The sequence below is a fragment of the Ascaphus truei genome, chromosome 5 (assembly GCF_040206685.1).
Source record: "Ascaphus truei isolate aAscTru1 chromosome 5, aAscTru1.hap1, whole genome shotgun sequence".
NCBI classification, from domain to species: Eukaryota; Metazoa; Chordata; class Amphibia; order Anura; family Ascaphidae; genus Ascaphus; species Ascaphus truei.
The window spans coordinates 307,088,709-307,103,636 of NC_134487.1; the positions used below are offsets into that span (position 1 = coordinate 307,088,709).

The 14,928-nt window shown below is 46.3% G+C and overlaps 1 protein-coding gene across 1 annotated transcript in view; it reads left to right on the plus strand.

The window, feature by feature from the left end:
• ANO2 (anoctamin 2) overlaps window positions 1-14,928 on the plus strand; it is a 355,236-nt gene that overhangs the window by 206,546 nt on the left and 133,762 nt on the right. The window contains exon 17 of the mRNA XM_075603059.1: window positions 10,857-10,931. Coding sequence (XP_075459174.1) covers window positions 10,857-10,931 — 75 coding nt within the window. The remainder of the gene's footprint in view (window positions 1-10,856; window positions 10,932-14,928) is intronic.

Consider the following 14,928-nt stretch of genomic DNA (forward strand, 5'->3'; position numbering starts at 1 on the left):
TCTCTAAAACACCCAACGCGTTTCGTGCGCATGCGCACTTCTTCAGGGGTAATTAGCACAGTCCATGCATATCTTATATAATGGCAGGTGATACACAATTGGTGGAAATAGATTGTGCTCTGGCGCCGTTTCATAGATGATATCATATTTGTGTGGTCAGGCTGCCAGGAGCAGCTTGAATCGTTTTTTAAGTATTTAAACCTTAACGATAGGGATTTGGAGTACACTTTTAATTATAATAAGGAACATATAGAATTTTTGGACCTCGGCATTTATATTTCAGATAACAGAAAAGAAACGAAAACATTTTTTAAGCCAGTGCAGGCTAACAACTACCTTAGGGCAGACTGCCAGCACAATCCAAGTTGGATCCGGAATATCCCTAGGGGTCAGCTCACCCGTCTGAAGCGCAACTGTTCAAATCCTGGGGAGTTTGCGCTCCAGGCAGATGAGCTCAAAGACAAGTTCAGAGATAGAGGCTATCCGGAGCATTTACTTGAAGAAGCGTCTCTACAGGTAGACAAAATTGAGAGGAACACTCTGTTAGAATATAAAAGCAAAAAGCAAATAAATGAGTTGGAACAAACCAACGGGGTGGCATTTGTCACCCAGTACAACGAGATGGCGCCAAAGATCAGGCATATTTTTAACAAACATTGGCCTATGCTCCTTTGTGAAAACGTATTATCTAAATGCCTTCCCGAGAAACCAAAAATCATTTTTACGAAAGCAGCAAATATAAAAACACGTTTAGCTCCTGGTTGCCCTCTAGACAATTCGAAACTAACAACAGCAGTAAAAATAAGGGCTTTTTTACATGCACTAAATGTACAGCTCGTACTTTCAGCAATAACACTAGAACCTTTAAATCAAATGTAACAGATAAAATATACACTATAAAAACATTGATTAACTGCCACTCCACCTTTGTGATTTATTTATTGCAGTGCCCATGCGGCTTACAATATGTGGGTAGGACGGGCAGGTGCTATCAAAGAAGGATATACGAGCACATTTATAACATTAGACGAGGTTTATCCACACATAGTGTTTCGCACCACTTCAGCGTGCACCATAATAAAAGTCCAGTTGGATTGAAATGTCAGGCTATAGAAAGTGCACAAGTGAATTGGAGGGGGGGGGGTAATCAATTACAACAGATTAGTAGGCGTGAAGCTTACTGGATCTATGAATTGAAAACCCTCTCTCCTAATGGACTTAATATAGACTTCGATCTGGGTGTCTTTCTTAAATAAAATTTTTATAAAAATTCTTAAAATAATTTTTAAACATAAAAACAAAATTTTAAATATATTATATATATTTGTATTGATGGTTTTATAATATAAAGTATTTATCTATAACGTTTCTTAATTTAAAATAAGGTTTTATTAGTAGAGTTATGATATGGTTTAATTAGGTTCTTGGAGAATTACATTTTTTTATATTGAACCATATACTACTCAATAACTCTTTAATTTTTAATTTTTAATATTTCTATATTCATTTGAACTAAGACATATATATATATATATATATATATATATATATATATATATATATATATATATATATATATATATACAGGTATTAACTGCATCATTAGCTATCTTGCACATAGTGGGTGCAGGATTGGTGCAAAACTGTGCAACATCAATGGAGGATAGATAAATATCTAGTTATGTGTAAAAGTTGTAATAAAATTTATTTCATGATTGTCAGGATATTGTGACTATGTAATGTATTTGTAGCGTGTTTTATGTTATATGTTGTATTATGTGTATGTTAGGCTGCCGTTTTTTAGCACAGGTCATGAGTGACAGGAGTATCAACCACTCACGATTGTCATAAGATCAATTTGAGAGACAATCTATTTCCACCAATTGTGTATCACCTGCCATTATATAAGATATGCATGGACTGTGCTAATTACCCCTGAAGAAGTGCGCATGCGCACGAAACGCGTTGGGTGTTTTAGAGAATCATTTGGTTAGTTAACACCACAAGGAGCGGACCCCTGCATTAATCCCTAGTTCCAGACGGCAGTGGAGACGTGTGGCAAGCGGCAAGCGGCGAATAGCTCCACCTAGCGAGTGACGTCATTCCGGACGGAAAATCTCTTGAGGGTTGGCCTGCAGAGACGCCCGGCCTGATAGTTATCAGAGGAGGCGCCGGCGGCCATTATAGAAGCACCACGCGCCTAGGATCAGCTGATACCGGACTGCATCTCCTGCTATCACTGCCTGAAAACTCTGGATTGTTGTAAGTAGGATTCCGGTTTTACACACCGGATCCTAGACCTGCTCCATAGGTCACTGCCATTTTTAGTATATTGTTCTAATAAATCTCTGTTATATTGTCAGCCTTTCTGTCAGTGTTGTTAGTGGTGTATGTCTTGTGTGTGTGTGTGTGTGTGTGTTACATGTTTCATATATACAGTGTCACGCTATGATTTCTCCCTTTATCTTCCCTGCATTATATACCACGGTTGCTGCTGTGGAGCCTGCTGTCTAGCAACTGGATCACCGCCACTGGACACTGCAGCACATCTTTGGACTTAATTTCCTTTTGGACATTTGAGGCGCCGGTCTGTAATGTTTTCTCTGTGCTTTTCACTAACTGTGTTTGGGTTAGTTCTTTTCCTGGCAGGCGTCCTATATTTAGTTAACATACTACATTGTGGTTTTTATTGTGTAATATTTTATTTTGATCTAAATTGATATTTTTAGCGCTATTTACACCATTCTTTTTCTTTAGGATACCGTATACACTACATATGCTCTCTAACTAGGTAAAATTGGCTTTTTTCACAAACCAAATTAGCGAATCAAATGGCAAAGTTTAAGACAAAGAATTTGCAGTGTGGTCACATTTCTCCTCACGCGTCTCAAAACGCGTCACAATTATGGTATAGCGCGCGGTACGCAGCCCCCCCCAGTCTCTGGATCCGACCTGCGCTCCTTCTGCTGTGTGGCGGCTGCCAGTGGGGGATTTTGTGTGTCCCCCCGGCGCGTGTTCACCCGCTACTGCTTAAAAAAGCCGGTGACGCGCGTGCGTTGGGGGGCGGGGGGCATCTGTAGGAATGTTATAGACAGTCCCTGCCTACGTGAGCTTACAATCTATGTCTCTGGTGCTTGTGGCGAATGTGTTAACATTTGTTCTTTTTTTTATTTGTTTGTATAACTGCCCCATGAAATATTGAAAGATTCGCAAATAGAATCACATCATATCTGCACATCTCTATCTGTGAGGGGTTTGATAAACTTTACTGCATTTTGTTTCACTCTTATTAATGAGCTTTCATTTATTAAACTTCCCTCGGTTGCTATAGCAGCTATTTAGAGCAGCCCAGCGCTTCCCCTTTTGAAATCCGCGGCCGTGATGGGCGCCCGGGAGAAGCAGGATCTTTGCCGATCGATTGCGGTCAAACTGATCGATCAGCAGCTTAGATAATTACATTCCTTTAAAGGCGTAAAACTGCTGCATTTATTTAAAATAAAAATGGAGAGTTGACGCCCCTAAATAATGTAGATTTCTGCACAGATATTTCCTAAATACTATTCCACTTCGACAACTGCATTTAGCTTCATTGTTTTTAGAGGTGAAAGCTCAGGCTCCTGTTCATTTTCACTTTGGTAAAATATGTTTTCTAGAGAGCGCATTTAAAGAAAAGACTTTTGAGACCTCAGTATCTCTGTCACATACAAGGAGTACAGAAATAACCTCAATGCTGCAAAACTGGAGAATAAAATCAAGAAATATTCAAGAAAAACATCCCATAGAAAAAAATTGTTATTTTTCTTTGATACATTTGGTGCGGTCTGTTTGCCCCGGGTTTGCATTTGGGGTGCGCCACATACGTGTCTCCTTAAGTGGGTTACTATTTATTAAAGTCTCCTGGTTGCAAAACTGGGGCCAGAAAAACACCCCAGATAACAAATCGTGTGCAGTATTCGGGCTTCAGTTCTGCAGACGGGAAACAGAAAAAACGGACTCCTGATCTTATACTATATTAGTGAAAGCACTGTATGCCTGCCTGCCTGCCTGCCTGGATGTCCGGTGTCCCTAGGGGAAATCTCATTGGTCCCTTGGCCCGCCCCCGCACACCTCTCATTGGCCTGAGGCGGAGTGACGGGCCAAAGGACACACAGGGACACACACAGGGACACACACACACACAGGGACACACACACACACACACACACGGACGGGGACACACACACACAATCCCCTCCCGGTGCCCCTCACTCTCCCCCGTCAGCTGGACCGCACCTCAACTTCCACACCCCCCCCACCCTCCCTATGCCCGAACTTACCCAGAGTCCCGTGTACACACACACATTCCCACCCCCCCCCAAGCTCACACACACCTCACCCCCCCCCAAGCTCATCCCCCCCAAGCTCACACCCCCCCCACCCCCCCAAGCTCACACCCCCCCAGCCCCCCAAGCTCACACCCCGGCGCCGCTACAGTCAGCGGGGGAGCGGAGCGAGCGCCCGGGACACACGCGGGGGAGCGGCCACAACACGCGGCCTCCCGCCTCACATCCACGTGGGAGCGGCCGGATGAGTGAGGCAGCGGCCGGATGAGTGAGGCAGCGGCCGGATCAGTGAGGCAGCGGCCGGATCAGTGAGGCAGCGGCAGGATGAGTGAGGCAGCGGCAGGACGGGTGAGCTCCCCCCCCCCTCCACATGCTACGTGCTGCTCTTGCCCCTCCGCTCCCGGCTCCCCCCTGTCACCGCGTGACAGGCCGCGGGACGTGAGATGGGAGGTCCCGGCTCCCCCCTGTCACCGCGTGACAGGCCACGGGACGTGAGATGGGAGGGGGGATGCCCCTCCGGTCCCGGCTCCCCCCTGTCACCGTGTGACAGGCCGTGGGACGTGAGATGGGAGGGGGGATGCCCCTCCGGTCCCGGCTCCCCCCTGTCACCGCGTGACAGGCCGCGGGACGTGAGATGGGAGGGGGGATGCCCCTCCGGTCCCGGCTCCCCCCTGTCACCGCGTGACAGGCCGCGGGACGTGAGATGGGAGGGGGGATGCCCCTCCGGTCCCGGCTTCCCCCTGTCACCGCGTGACAGGCCGCGGGACAGGAGATGGGAGGGGGGATGCCCCTCCAGTCCCGGCTCCCCCCTGTCACCGCGTGACAGGCCGCGGGATGTGAGATGGGAGGGGGGATGCCCCTCCGGTCCCGGCTCCCCCTGTCACCGCGTGACAGGCCGCGGGACGTGAGATGGGAGGGGGGATGCCCCTCTGGTCCCGGCTCCCCCCTGTCACTGCGTCACAGGCCGCGGGACGTGAGATGGGAGGGGGGATGCCCCTCCGGTCCCGGCTCCCCCCTGTCACCGCGTGACGTGAGATGGGAGGGGGGATGCCCCTCCGCTCCCGGCTCCCCCCTGTCACCGCGTGACAGGCCGCGGGACGTGAGATGGGAGGGGGGATGCCCCTCCGGTCCCCGCTTCACCTTCTCCCCACCGTTGTCCCCGCTGCCTGCGCAGGAGGAGGGGGGGGGAGCGGGTGTTGGTGCTGGTGTGTGTAATTGTGTGAGTGTCTGTGACTGTGTGTAAGTGTGTGTAAGTGTCTGTGACTGTGTGAAACTGTGTGTAAGTGTCTGTGACTGTGTGTGACTGTGTGTAACTGTGTGTGACAGTGTGTGTAAGTGTTTCACAGTGTGAGAGTGTGTGAGTATGTGTACGTCTGTGTTATTGTCTATGACTGTGTGAAACTGTTTGAAACTGTGTAAGTGTGTGTGACTGTGTGTGAGTGTGTGTAACTGTCTGTGATTGTCTGTAACTGTGTGTGTGTGTGTGTGTGTGTGTGTGTGGTGCACTGTGCAGTGTGAGCAATGAGCAGTGTGTCAGTGTGTGCAGTGTGAGCAATGACCACTGTGTGTGCAGTGTGTGTGCAGTGTGCAGTGTGTGAGCAGTGTGTGTGCAGTGTGAGCAATGAGCAGTGTGTGTGCACTGTGTGCAGTGTGAGCAATGAGCAGTGTGTCAGTGTGTGCAGTGTGACCAATGAGCAGTGTGTGTGCAGTATGCAGTGTGTGTCAGTCTGAGCAGTGTGTGTGCAGTGTGCAGTGTGACCATTGAGCAGTGTGTGTGCAGTATGCAGTGTGTGTCAGTGTGTGCAGTGTGAGCAGTGTGTGTGCAGTGTGCAGTGTGTCAGTGTGAGCAATGAGCTGTGTATGTGTGTGTGAGCAGTGAGCAGTGTGTGTGCAGTGTGCGGTGTGTGTCAGTGTGACCAGTGTGTGTGCAGTGTGCAGTGTGTGTCACTGTGAGCTGTGTGTGCGCAGTGTGACCAATGAGCAGTGTGTGTGTGCAGTGTGCAGTGTGCAGTGTGAACAATGAGCAGTGTGTGTCAGTGTGAGCACGGTTCACATCCCGGGCAACGCCGGGTCTCTCAGCTAGTTACATAATATTCCTGGGGAATATTACAGTATGTAAAGTCTTAAGTTAAAAAAACTGTAAAATCAGCGCGAAAAAATTGCACAAGATTTATCAAAGCAAGAACCAAAACACAAAATAGTTTTACAACTAAAACCACTTTCAAAATCAGAACACAAAACACTAGTGGAAGTGCTCACCCTTAATATACTGTAGACTTAAAGTACATTTGTGTGAATTTAGGCAACGTTTACAGATTTGCGCAGGGAAGTTTCTCAGACAATTTCGGGGAGATATTTACTGAATGTGCGCTTTTCTTTACAAAATTGGAAAGACATTTGTGAAGCGACCTGGACACATTCTCTCATCTCAACAACGCGTTCCGTGGTGCTAAGGGAATGTGCTCGCTACAAAGTGTTCCTAATGTGTATAATGTGCACAGGGATATGAAATGGCTGTGAGAATGAAACACAGTGAATGGAGGCCGCCCAGGAAACTCCTCTGATGTAGATCAGATAGCAAACAGATCAGGAACAAGTGACTGTCCGGCGCCTCTAAGAGACATATAAACTGGCCAAAAACAGTAATAAAACTGGATCAAAGCATAGAGCAGTGTCCTGCCCAGCGTGCCCAGGAAGTAGGAGTGGAAAGGACTTCAGATGACAAATGGACATGGAAGGAAAAGAGGGAAATACAGAGTGCAATACTGTAACAAAAAGTAATGTAAAGATGAATAGTAACTAAATGAACTGCAACTAGGAAACAAAGCTAGGGAAAGACACACTACACTGCTGACAAACAGTGATAGGTATTAGGTGAAAATGGAAGATACAATTTATTAAAGAAAACTATAAAAATAGTCAAAACAATAGAGAGGTGACAGTTTTACAGTGTTACACTATTACAGAGTGTGTCGTAATCTTTAGGAAATCCCAAAATATTGTGTTCCAATTAGAGTTAAGCTGTAGTACTTGTGTGCAGCACCTATATGATTACCTACATGTACAGTATGCACAGTGGTCACTTTCTGGGTAGCCTGTCCGGAGAATTGGAAACCTGAAACAACACTACATTTAGATTAATATACTGTACATGTCCCATAATGCCATCTCTAATGTGACAGCTTGTATACAGTATATACACACAATGTCTGTGACAACTTGTGCTGTGACATCAGTGCCACTGCACAACACTTTTATTGTTATGTTTAACTTGTTTGTGACACAGTAGATTCATGAAATGTCACTAATCTGAGATACAGTAAGTAGCAGAAATAAAAGGTAACCCTTTGCCAAGTGCATTCACAGCACAAGGACACCGTTGGTGAATATACTGTAGTTTTTTACTTATAAGCAGTGATACCGGTGGTTACCGCATGGGCAGGATTACGGGTTCGTGCAGAGGGAACTTTCCAATCCGAGCAACATTCAAACCATAAAACGAGGAAGGCTTTTTCTTGGGTTAGTTTATTTTTTGTTATTTTTGGTTTAATTGATTTTTTTTTGTTTTTTAAGAAACTAGGGAAACTTTTCAGATAGCGAAAGAAAAAAATGTTCAAACTTTTTGTAAAAGTTCAAAAAAGTAAAACAACAATGTCCTACTGTAACCAATCGAGTTCCAGCGAAAACGGACCAGGAAATAAGAAAAACATTTTACAACCAAAACTGAAACACCAGCACCAGCATCAGCACCAGCACCAGCACCAGCATGGCTTTAATGATGGTCAGATGCGCGCACAAGCCGCGTGTAGCACACGCCACTTGTAGCGCACGCCGCTTGTAGCACACGCCGCTTGTAGCACACGCCGCTTGTAGCGCACGCCGCTTGTAGCGCACGCCGCTTGTAGCGCACGCCGCTTGTAGCACACGCCGCTTGTAGCACACGCCGCTTGTAGCACACGCCGCTTGTAGCGCACGCCGCTTGTAGCGCACGCCGCTTGTAGCGCACTGCGTTACAGCTTGTGATGTGCCACTATTGTAACTGAACAAAAAGCTGTGTTTTTATAGTTGTGTTTAACCTGTTAGTGCTACTCGAATGTATGTGCAGCCATACTAGGTACTTGATAATATACTGTAGGTCTTAACCTACCAAACTTTGAGTCCACTTTACGCTCCTCCCTCTCCTCTCTCAGCTCTGCTACAGACCCTGACAACCTGGTCAGGAACTACAACTCTGCCTTATCCTCCTCTCTTGATCTACATGCCCCGCTTTCTCTCTGCCGCCCTCGCCCTTCCAACTCCAGACCCTGGCTAAATTCCCACACACGCATGCTGCATTCCTCCACTCGTTCCTCTGAACGCCTTTGGAGGAAATCTCATACTCTCGCAAACGTTCTTCACTACAAATTTATGCTATCCTGTTTCAACTCTGCCCTATCACAAGCTAAACAAGCCTACTTTTCTTCACTAATCAACACGCACAAGTCTAATCCACGCTGACTCTTCTCTGTCTTTGACTCTCTACTCAAACTACCCTCAACTGCCACTTCTTCCTCCATTTCAGCTCAGGACTTTGCTGGCTATTTTAAGGAAAAGGTGGAATCCATACGCCAGAACATCCCCTCTGTTTCTTCCTCCCATCCTAAACCTCTTCCTAACTCTGCTCCTGCCTTCCTTGAATCTTTTTCCATTGTCTCAGAGAAGGATGTGTCATTGTTGATCTCCTCTTCTCCCTCTACCACTTGCTCTCTTGACCCCATTCCCTCCCATATCCTAAAACCTCTTGGTCCTACTATAATCCCTACGCTCACACACATTTTTAACTCCACCCTCTACTCTGGTACCTTTCCCTCCTCCTTCAAACATGCAATAGTTATACCATTACTCAAAAACAGCAAGCTTGACCCTACCTGTCCTTCAAACTATCGACCTATCTCCCTGCCTTTTGCCTCTAAACTCCTTGAACGTCTTGTATTCTCTCGCATGCTCCATTTTCTCAACGCCTATTCTCTCCTAGACCCTCTACAATCTGGCTTCTGCACTGCTCACTCCACGGAAACAGCCCTCACTAAAATAACTGATGACCTCCATGCTGCCAAAGACAGAAGTCACTACACTCTGCTCATATTGCTCGACCTCTCTGCAGCATTTGACACCGTGGACCACCCTCTTCTCCTTCACATCCTCCATACTCTTGGTATTCAGAACAAAGCTCTTTCCTGGATCTCCTCTTACCTCTCCCATTGTACTTTTAGTGTCTCTTCTGCTAACACCTCCTCCTCCTCTATTGATCTCTCTGTGGGGGTACCCCAGGGCTCTGTCCTGGGACCTCTTCTCTTTTCTCTGTACACACACTCTCTAGGTGAACTAATAACATCTCTTGGGTTTAAATATCACCTCTATGCTGACGACACACAAATTTACTTTTCTACCCCTGACCTTACACCTGCTGTACAAACCAAAGTTTCTGAATGTCTCTCTGCTATATCATCCTGGATGGCCTTCCGCCGCCTTAAACTCAATATGGCAAAAACAGAGCTCCTCATACTTCCACCCATACCTGGCCCTACTACCTCCACCCACATTACTGTTGGAAGTACGATCATTCACTCGGTAGTCCAAGCACGCTGCTTAGGGGTCACACTTGACTTCTCTCTCACATTCAAAACATTTCTAAAACCTGTCGCTTTTTCCTCCGTAATATCACAAAGATTCACCCTTTCCTCTGTTGCACGACTGCTAAAACTCTGACTCAGGCCCTCATTCTCTCCCGTCTTGATTAGTGTAACCTCCTGCTGTCCGGCCTTCCTGCCTCTCACCTGTCTCCCCTACAATTTATCCTTAACGCTGCTGCCAGAATCGCTCTGCTCTTTCTTAAATCTGTCTCCGCGTCTCCCCTCCTAAAATCCCGCATCTCACACTCAATTCTCCTCCTCACTATTAAAGCTTTACACTCTTCTGCCCCTCCTTACATCTCAGCCCTAATTTCTCGTTATGCACCATCCCGACTCTTGCGTTCTGCTCAAGGATGTCTTCTTTCTACCCCCTTTGTATCTAAAGCCCTCTCTCGCCTTAAACCTGCCCCTCACCTCTGCAATGCCCTTCCCCTCAATACCCGACTAGCACCCTCTCTATCCACCTTTAAGACCCACCTTAAGACACACTTGCTTAAAGAAGCATATGAATAGCACTGTGGATAATACTAGACACATGATACATAAAGCTTGGCCCCCTGCAGACGCACTTACCAGAACTCCCTCCTACTGTCTCTGTCCATTCTCCCTGCCTACCAATTAGATTGTAAGCTCCTCGGAGCAGGGACTCCTCTTCCTTAATGTTACTTTTATGTCTGATGCACTTATTCCCATTACCTGTTATTTATATTATCTGTTATTTATTATTTATATGATTACCACATGTATTCCTACTGTGAAGCGCTATGTACATTAATGGTGCTATATAAATAAAGACATACAATACAATAAAAGTTTCTTTATAGTGTGATTGATTTTTATTTATTTATTTATATTCATTTAGGATACCAAGGAGAAACTGACTTGGAGAGACCGTATTCCGGCATATTTAGTAAACTTTGCCTCCGTTTTATTTATGGTAAGTATATTTCTGTACTTTTCTGCTTTATCTTTATTTGATGTTTTTTGTACATTTAGAATCAACGCTACCCTGTAAAGAGGAAATTATCCTGGGGACACTATTTGCTTGGGATGGCATAGTGTGTTATGTTAAATACAACATCTTAAAAACAAGGGCATCTCCAATCTCCACCCTATGTAACACCCCTCCCCCCACACTCCATCCCACCCCAAGATCAGCCTTCGGCCTGGGTCATATTCCATGTTTCAACATTGTCCCTCATTCCCTCTGGAGTGTAAGCTCTGAGGATCAGTCCCCTCATTCCCTCCGGAGTGTAAGCTCTCAGGATCAGACCCCTCATTCCCTCCAGAGTGTAAGCTCTCAGGATCAGACCCTCATTCCCTCCGGAGTGTAAGCTCTGAGGATCAGGCCCTCATTCCCTCCGGAGTGTAAGCTCTCAGGATCAGACCCCTCATTCCCTCCGGAGTGTAAGCTCTGAGGATCAGACCCTCATTCCCTCCGGAGTGTAAGCTCTGAGGATCAGGCCCCTCATTCCCCCCGGAGTGTAAGCTCTGAGGATCAGGCCCCTCATTCCCTCCGGAGTGTAAGCTCTCAGGATCAGACCCCTCATTCCCTCCGGAGTGTAAGCTCTCAGGATCAGACACTCATTCCCTCCGGAGTGTAAGCTCTGAGGATCAGACACTCATTCCCTCCGGAGTGTAAGCTCTGAGGATCAGACCCTCATTCCCTCCGGAGTGTAAGCTCTCAGGATCAGGCCCTCATTCCCTCCGGAGTGTAAGCTCTGTGGAACAGACCCTCATTCTCTCCGGAGTGTAAGCTCTGAGGAACAGACCCTCATTCTCTCCGGAGTGTAAGCTCTGAGGATCAGGCCCTAATTCCCTCCAGAGTGTAAGCTCTGAGGATCAGGCCCCTCATTCCCCCCGGAGTGTAAGCTCTCAGGATCAGACCCTCATTCCTTCCGGAGTGTAAGCTCTGAGGATCAGGCCCTCATTCCCTCCGGAGTGTAAGCTCTCAGGATCAGACCCTCAATCCCTCCGGAGTGTAAGCTCTGAGGATCAGACCCCTCATTCCCTCCGGAGTGTAAGCTCTGAGGATCAGACCCTCATTCCCTCCGGAGTATAAGCTCTCAGGATCAGGCCCCTCATTCCCTCCGGAGTGTAAGCTCTGAGGATCAGACCCCTCATTCCTTCCAGAGTGTAAGCTCTCAGGATCAGGCCCCTCATTCCCTCCGGAGTGTAAGCTCTGAGGATCAGACCCCTCATTCCTTCCGGAGTGTAAGCTCTCAGGATCAGACCCTCATTCCCTCCAGAGTGTAAGCTCTCAGGATCAGACCCTCAATCCCTCCGAAGTGTAAGCTCTCAGGATCAGACCCCTCAATCCCTCCGGAGTATAAGCTCTGAGGATCAGGCCCCTCATTCCCTCCGGAGTGAAAGCTCTGAGGATCAGACCCCTCATTCCCTCTGGAGTGTAAGCTCTCAGGATCAGGCCCCTCATTCCCTCCGGAGTGTAAGCTCTGGGGATCAGACCCTCATTCCCTCCGGAGTGTAAGCTCTGAGGATCAGACCCTCATTCCCTCTGGAGTGTAAGCTCTCAGGATCAGACCCTTATAAGCTAATGCTCGCTGTTAACACAGCTTTTAAGCAGAGCATGGGAATCAGATGCAAAGCCAGAGAAACATTTCACAGACATGTTTCAACCTTAGGGTTTACCATCACGTTTTAAGTTATGGTGAGTGAAAAAGGCAACAAGAAACCTCCACCGTATTGCATATAGCAAATAAAAAGATCACTTGTGAGCACATTCACATGTCTACATACAGTATATATACACAGACACACAGACACACACACACACTGCCAGCATTGTAACCCCACCATTGTTTTACTAACTAATGTACAGTGCCTGGAATAAGGGCGCTATATAAATGATGTTTTAAATAAATACATTGCTAATAAATCACTTGGGAGAATGATATGCTTTGATATATTGCAGACATACCATTGAAACCAATTTTATATCTTTGTAGAAATAACTCTGAACAGGAGTATGATGGAAAACTAATATTTTCAGAGATGTTCTTTTTTTAAAGACAGATAAAATACCAAATAATAGCTGTTTAATCTGTTAATGCAAGAATAAGAAACACAATTTCTTATAGATATAGATATGTGTATGTGTGTATGTGTGTGTCATATATATATAGTGTATGTGTGTGTCATATATATATATAAACATAAAATGACAGTGCCAAACAAGTATTGAATATTCAATGAATGTGAGGGAATACCTACTTAAATAAAATGTGCCATAGGACAAAGAACATTAAACAGACAGACACACAACATATATGACAGGGATAAAAAGGGGAATGGAAACAAGAGGAAAGAGGGGGACGGGGAAGGAATTGGAAAGGGAAAGCCAAGAATAATAATAATAAAACATAAAAATAAAGTAGATAAAAGACACTGGAATGCCCAGACAGCTATCCGCAGGATCGACCACCTTCCTCGATACTTCTAGAAAACAAAAGAGGACAGAGGCTCAGCTCAATCAGCGTTTTAACACTTACGCGTTTTGTCGCTGGGGTATTGGCGACTTCATCAGAGGGTATATATATGTCTCCGTCACAGCGTAGGATCTTATGTCCCAGATTTAAGGCAGGAAACGTTGTATTTGTCTATATGGGGTTTATTTAAAAGGATAAATAACACACTGACAGGCCCACCGTCCCTTTAAGTCAAAACAAATCATAAAATAAACGCCTACTCCTCTTAGGAAACTAACTACACATGCAGCTTCAGCACTAACTGGATGGACAGCTAAGCTGGTTACCACCCCAAAACAGGTATTAGTATAGCTAAGCATACACTGTCTCTGCACACAGCAATGTAGTGTTTGTCTTATCTGTTTCTGTTGGGGCTCCAGGTAGTTCCCTCTGGACCCTGCGAGAGTTCAGAGAATCCCTTCTCTGTAGTTCAAAGGTTATGGACTGGACGTCCCTGCTTTAGCACGGTCTCGCGTCCTTCCTTCCTAGGGGATCTCAGCCCCACAAGAGCTCAGAGAATCTCTCCTCTGTAAGTTCAATGTTAAGGACAGGACATCCCCGCTTTAGCACGGTCTCTTGTCCTTCCTTCTTCCTTGGATTAACAACCAAGGCAGTCCCAGCAGACTCAGAGACCACCGTCCAGCGGGTCTAGGGGACTGTGCCAGCTTCTACAGCTGGGGAGAACTCTTCTCTGTCCCCCTTCTCTGGGAACAGCAGTGTATCTCAGTGTGTAGTCACTTCCTGTCTTTTAAAACTCCATGAACAATCAGGAGTTCAGCCTGCTCAATTAGTTTGCAGCTGCTGCTAGCTTCTCTAGGGGAATTAACTCTGTACGCTGGAAAGTCCCATAGCTGCTCTATTCTAGCACTTAGAGACAGTGATTGAATCACATATCCCCTCCCTAGCGTAACATTGTCCTGTGAAGCGGCCCGTGCACCAGCCTCTTTGTCAGAGACTCCTTCTCCCAAAGAAGAAAATAAATCTTTGTCAGAGACATCTGACATCCATCTATTCTTTTTTCTTGCCTTCCAGTTGAAGACTTTTTCCTTCAGGGCAATTACTAGGCCTTCTGGGACTGCAGACTGGTACTTCGCTACCTCTTTGTCTTGTGCCGGTTTGGCCTTCTCTTGTGAAGACAGTAACTCCACGTCAGTGGTGATGCATTCAAGACCTTTCTCCATCAGCGTACCTTCAGTGTTTGAGACTAGAGACCGGTCATCCATCACAAGTTCTGTGTTTGGTTACACCATTTAGCTTTAGACTTTCAGCATGGACGGGATTCTCATTAACCCCAAGTGCATCTCATGGCGCCTCTCTAATACAGTCGACAGGCTCGTAGGCTTGGGCCTTTCTTAATTCCTGAACTGACTCCGACGGGAGTATCATTGGACAATCCATGAGGTCTTTCTCAGTTTATGATCACGGACACCCTTCCATCCCATTCGTGAC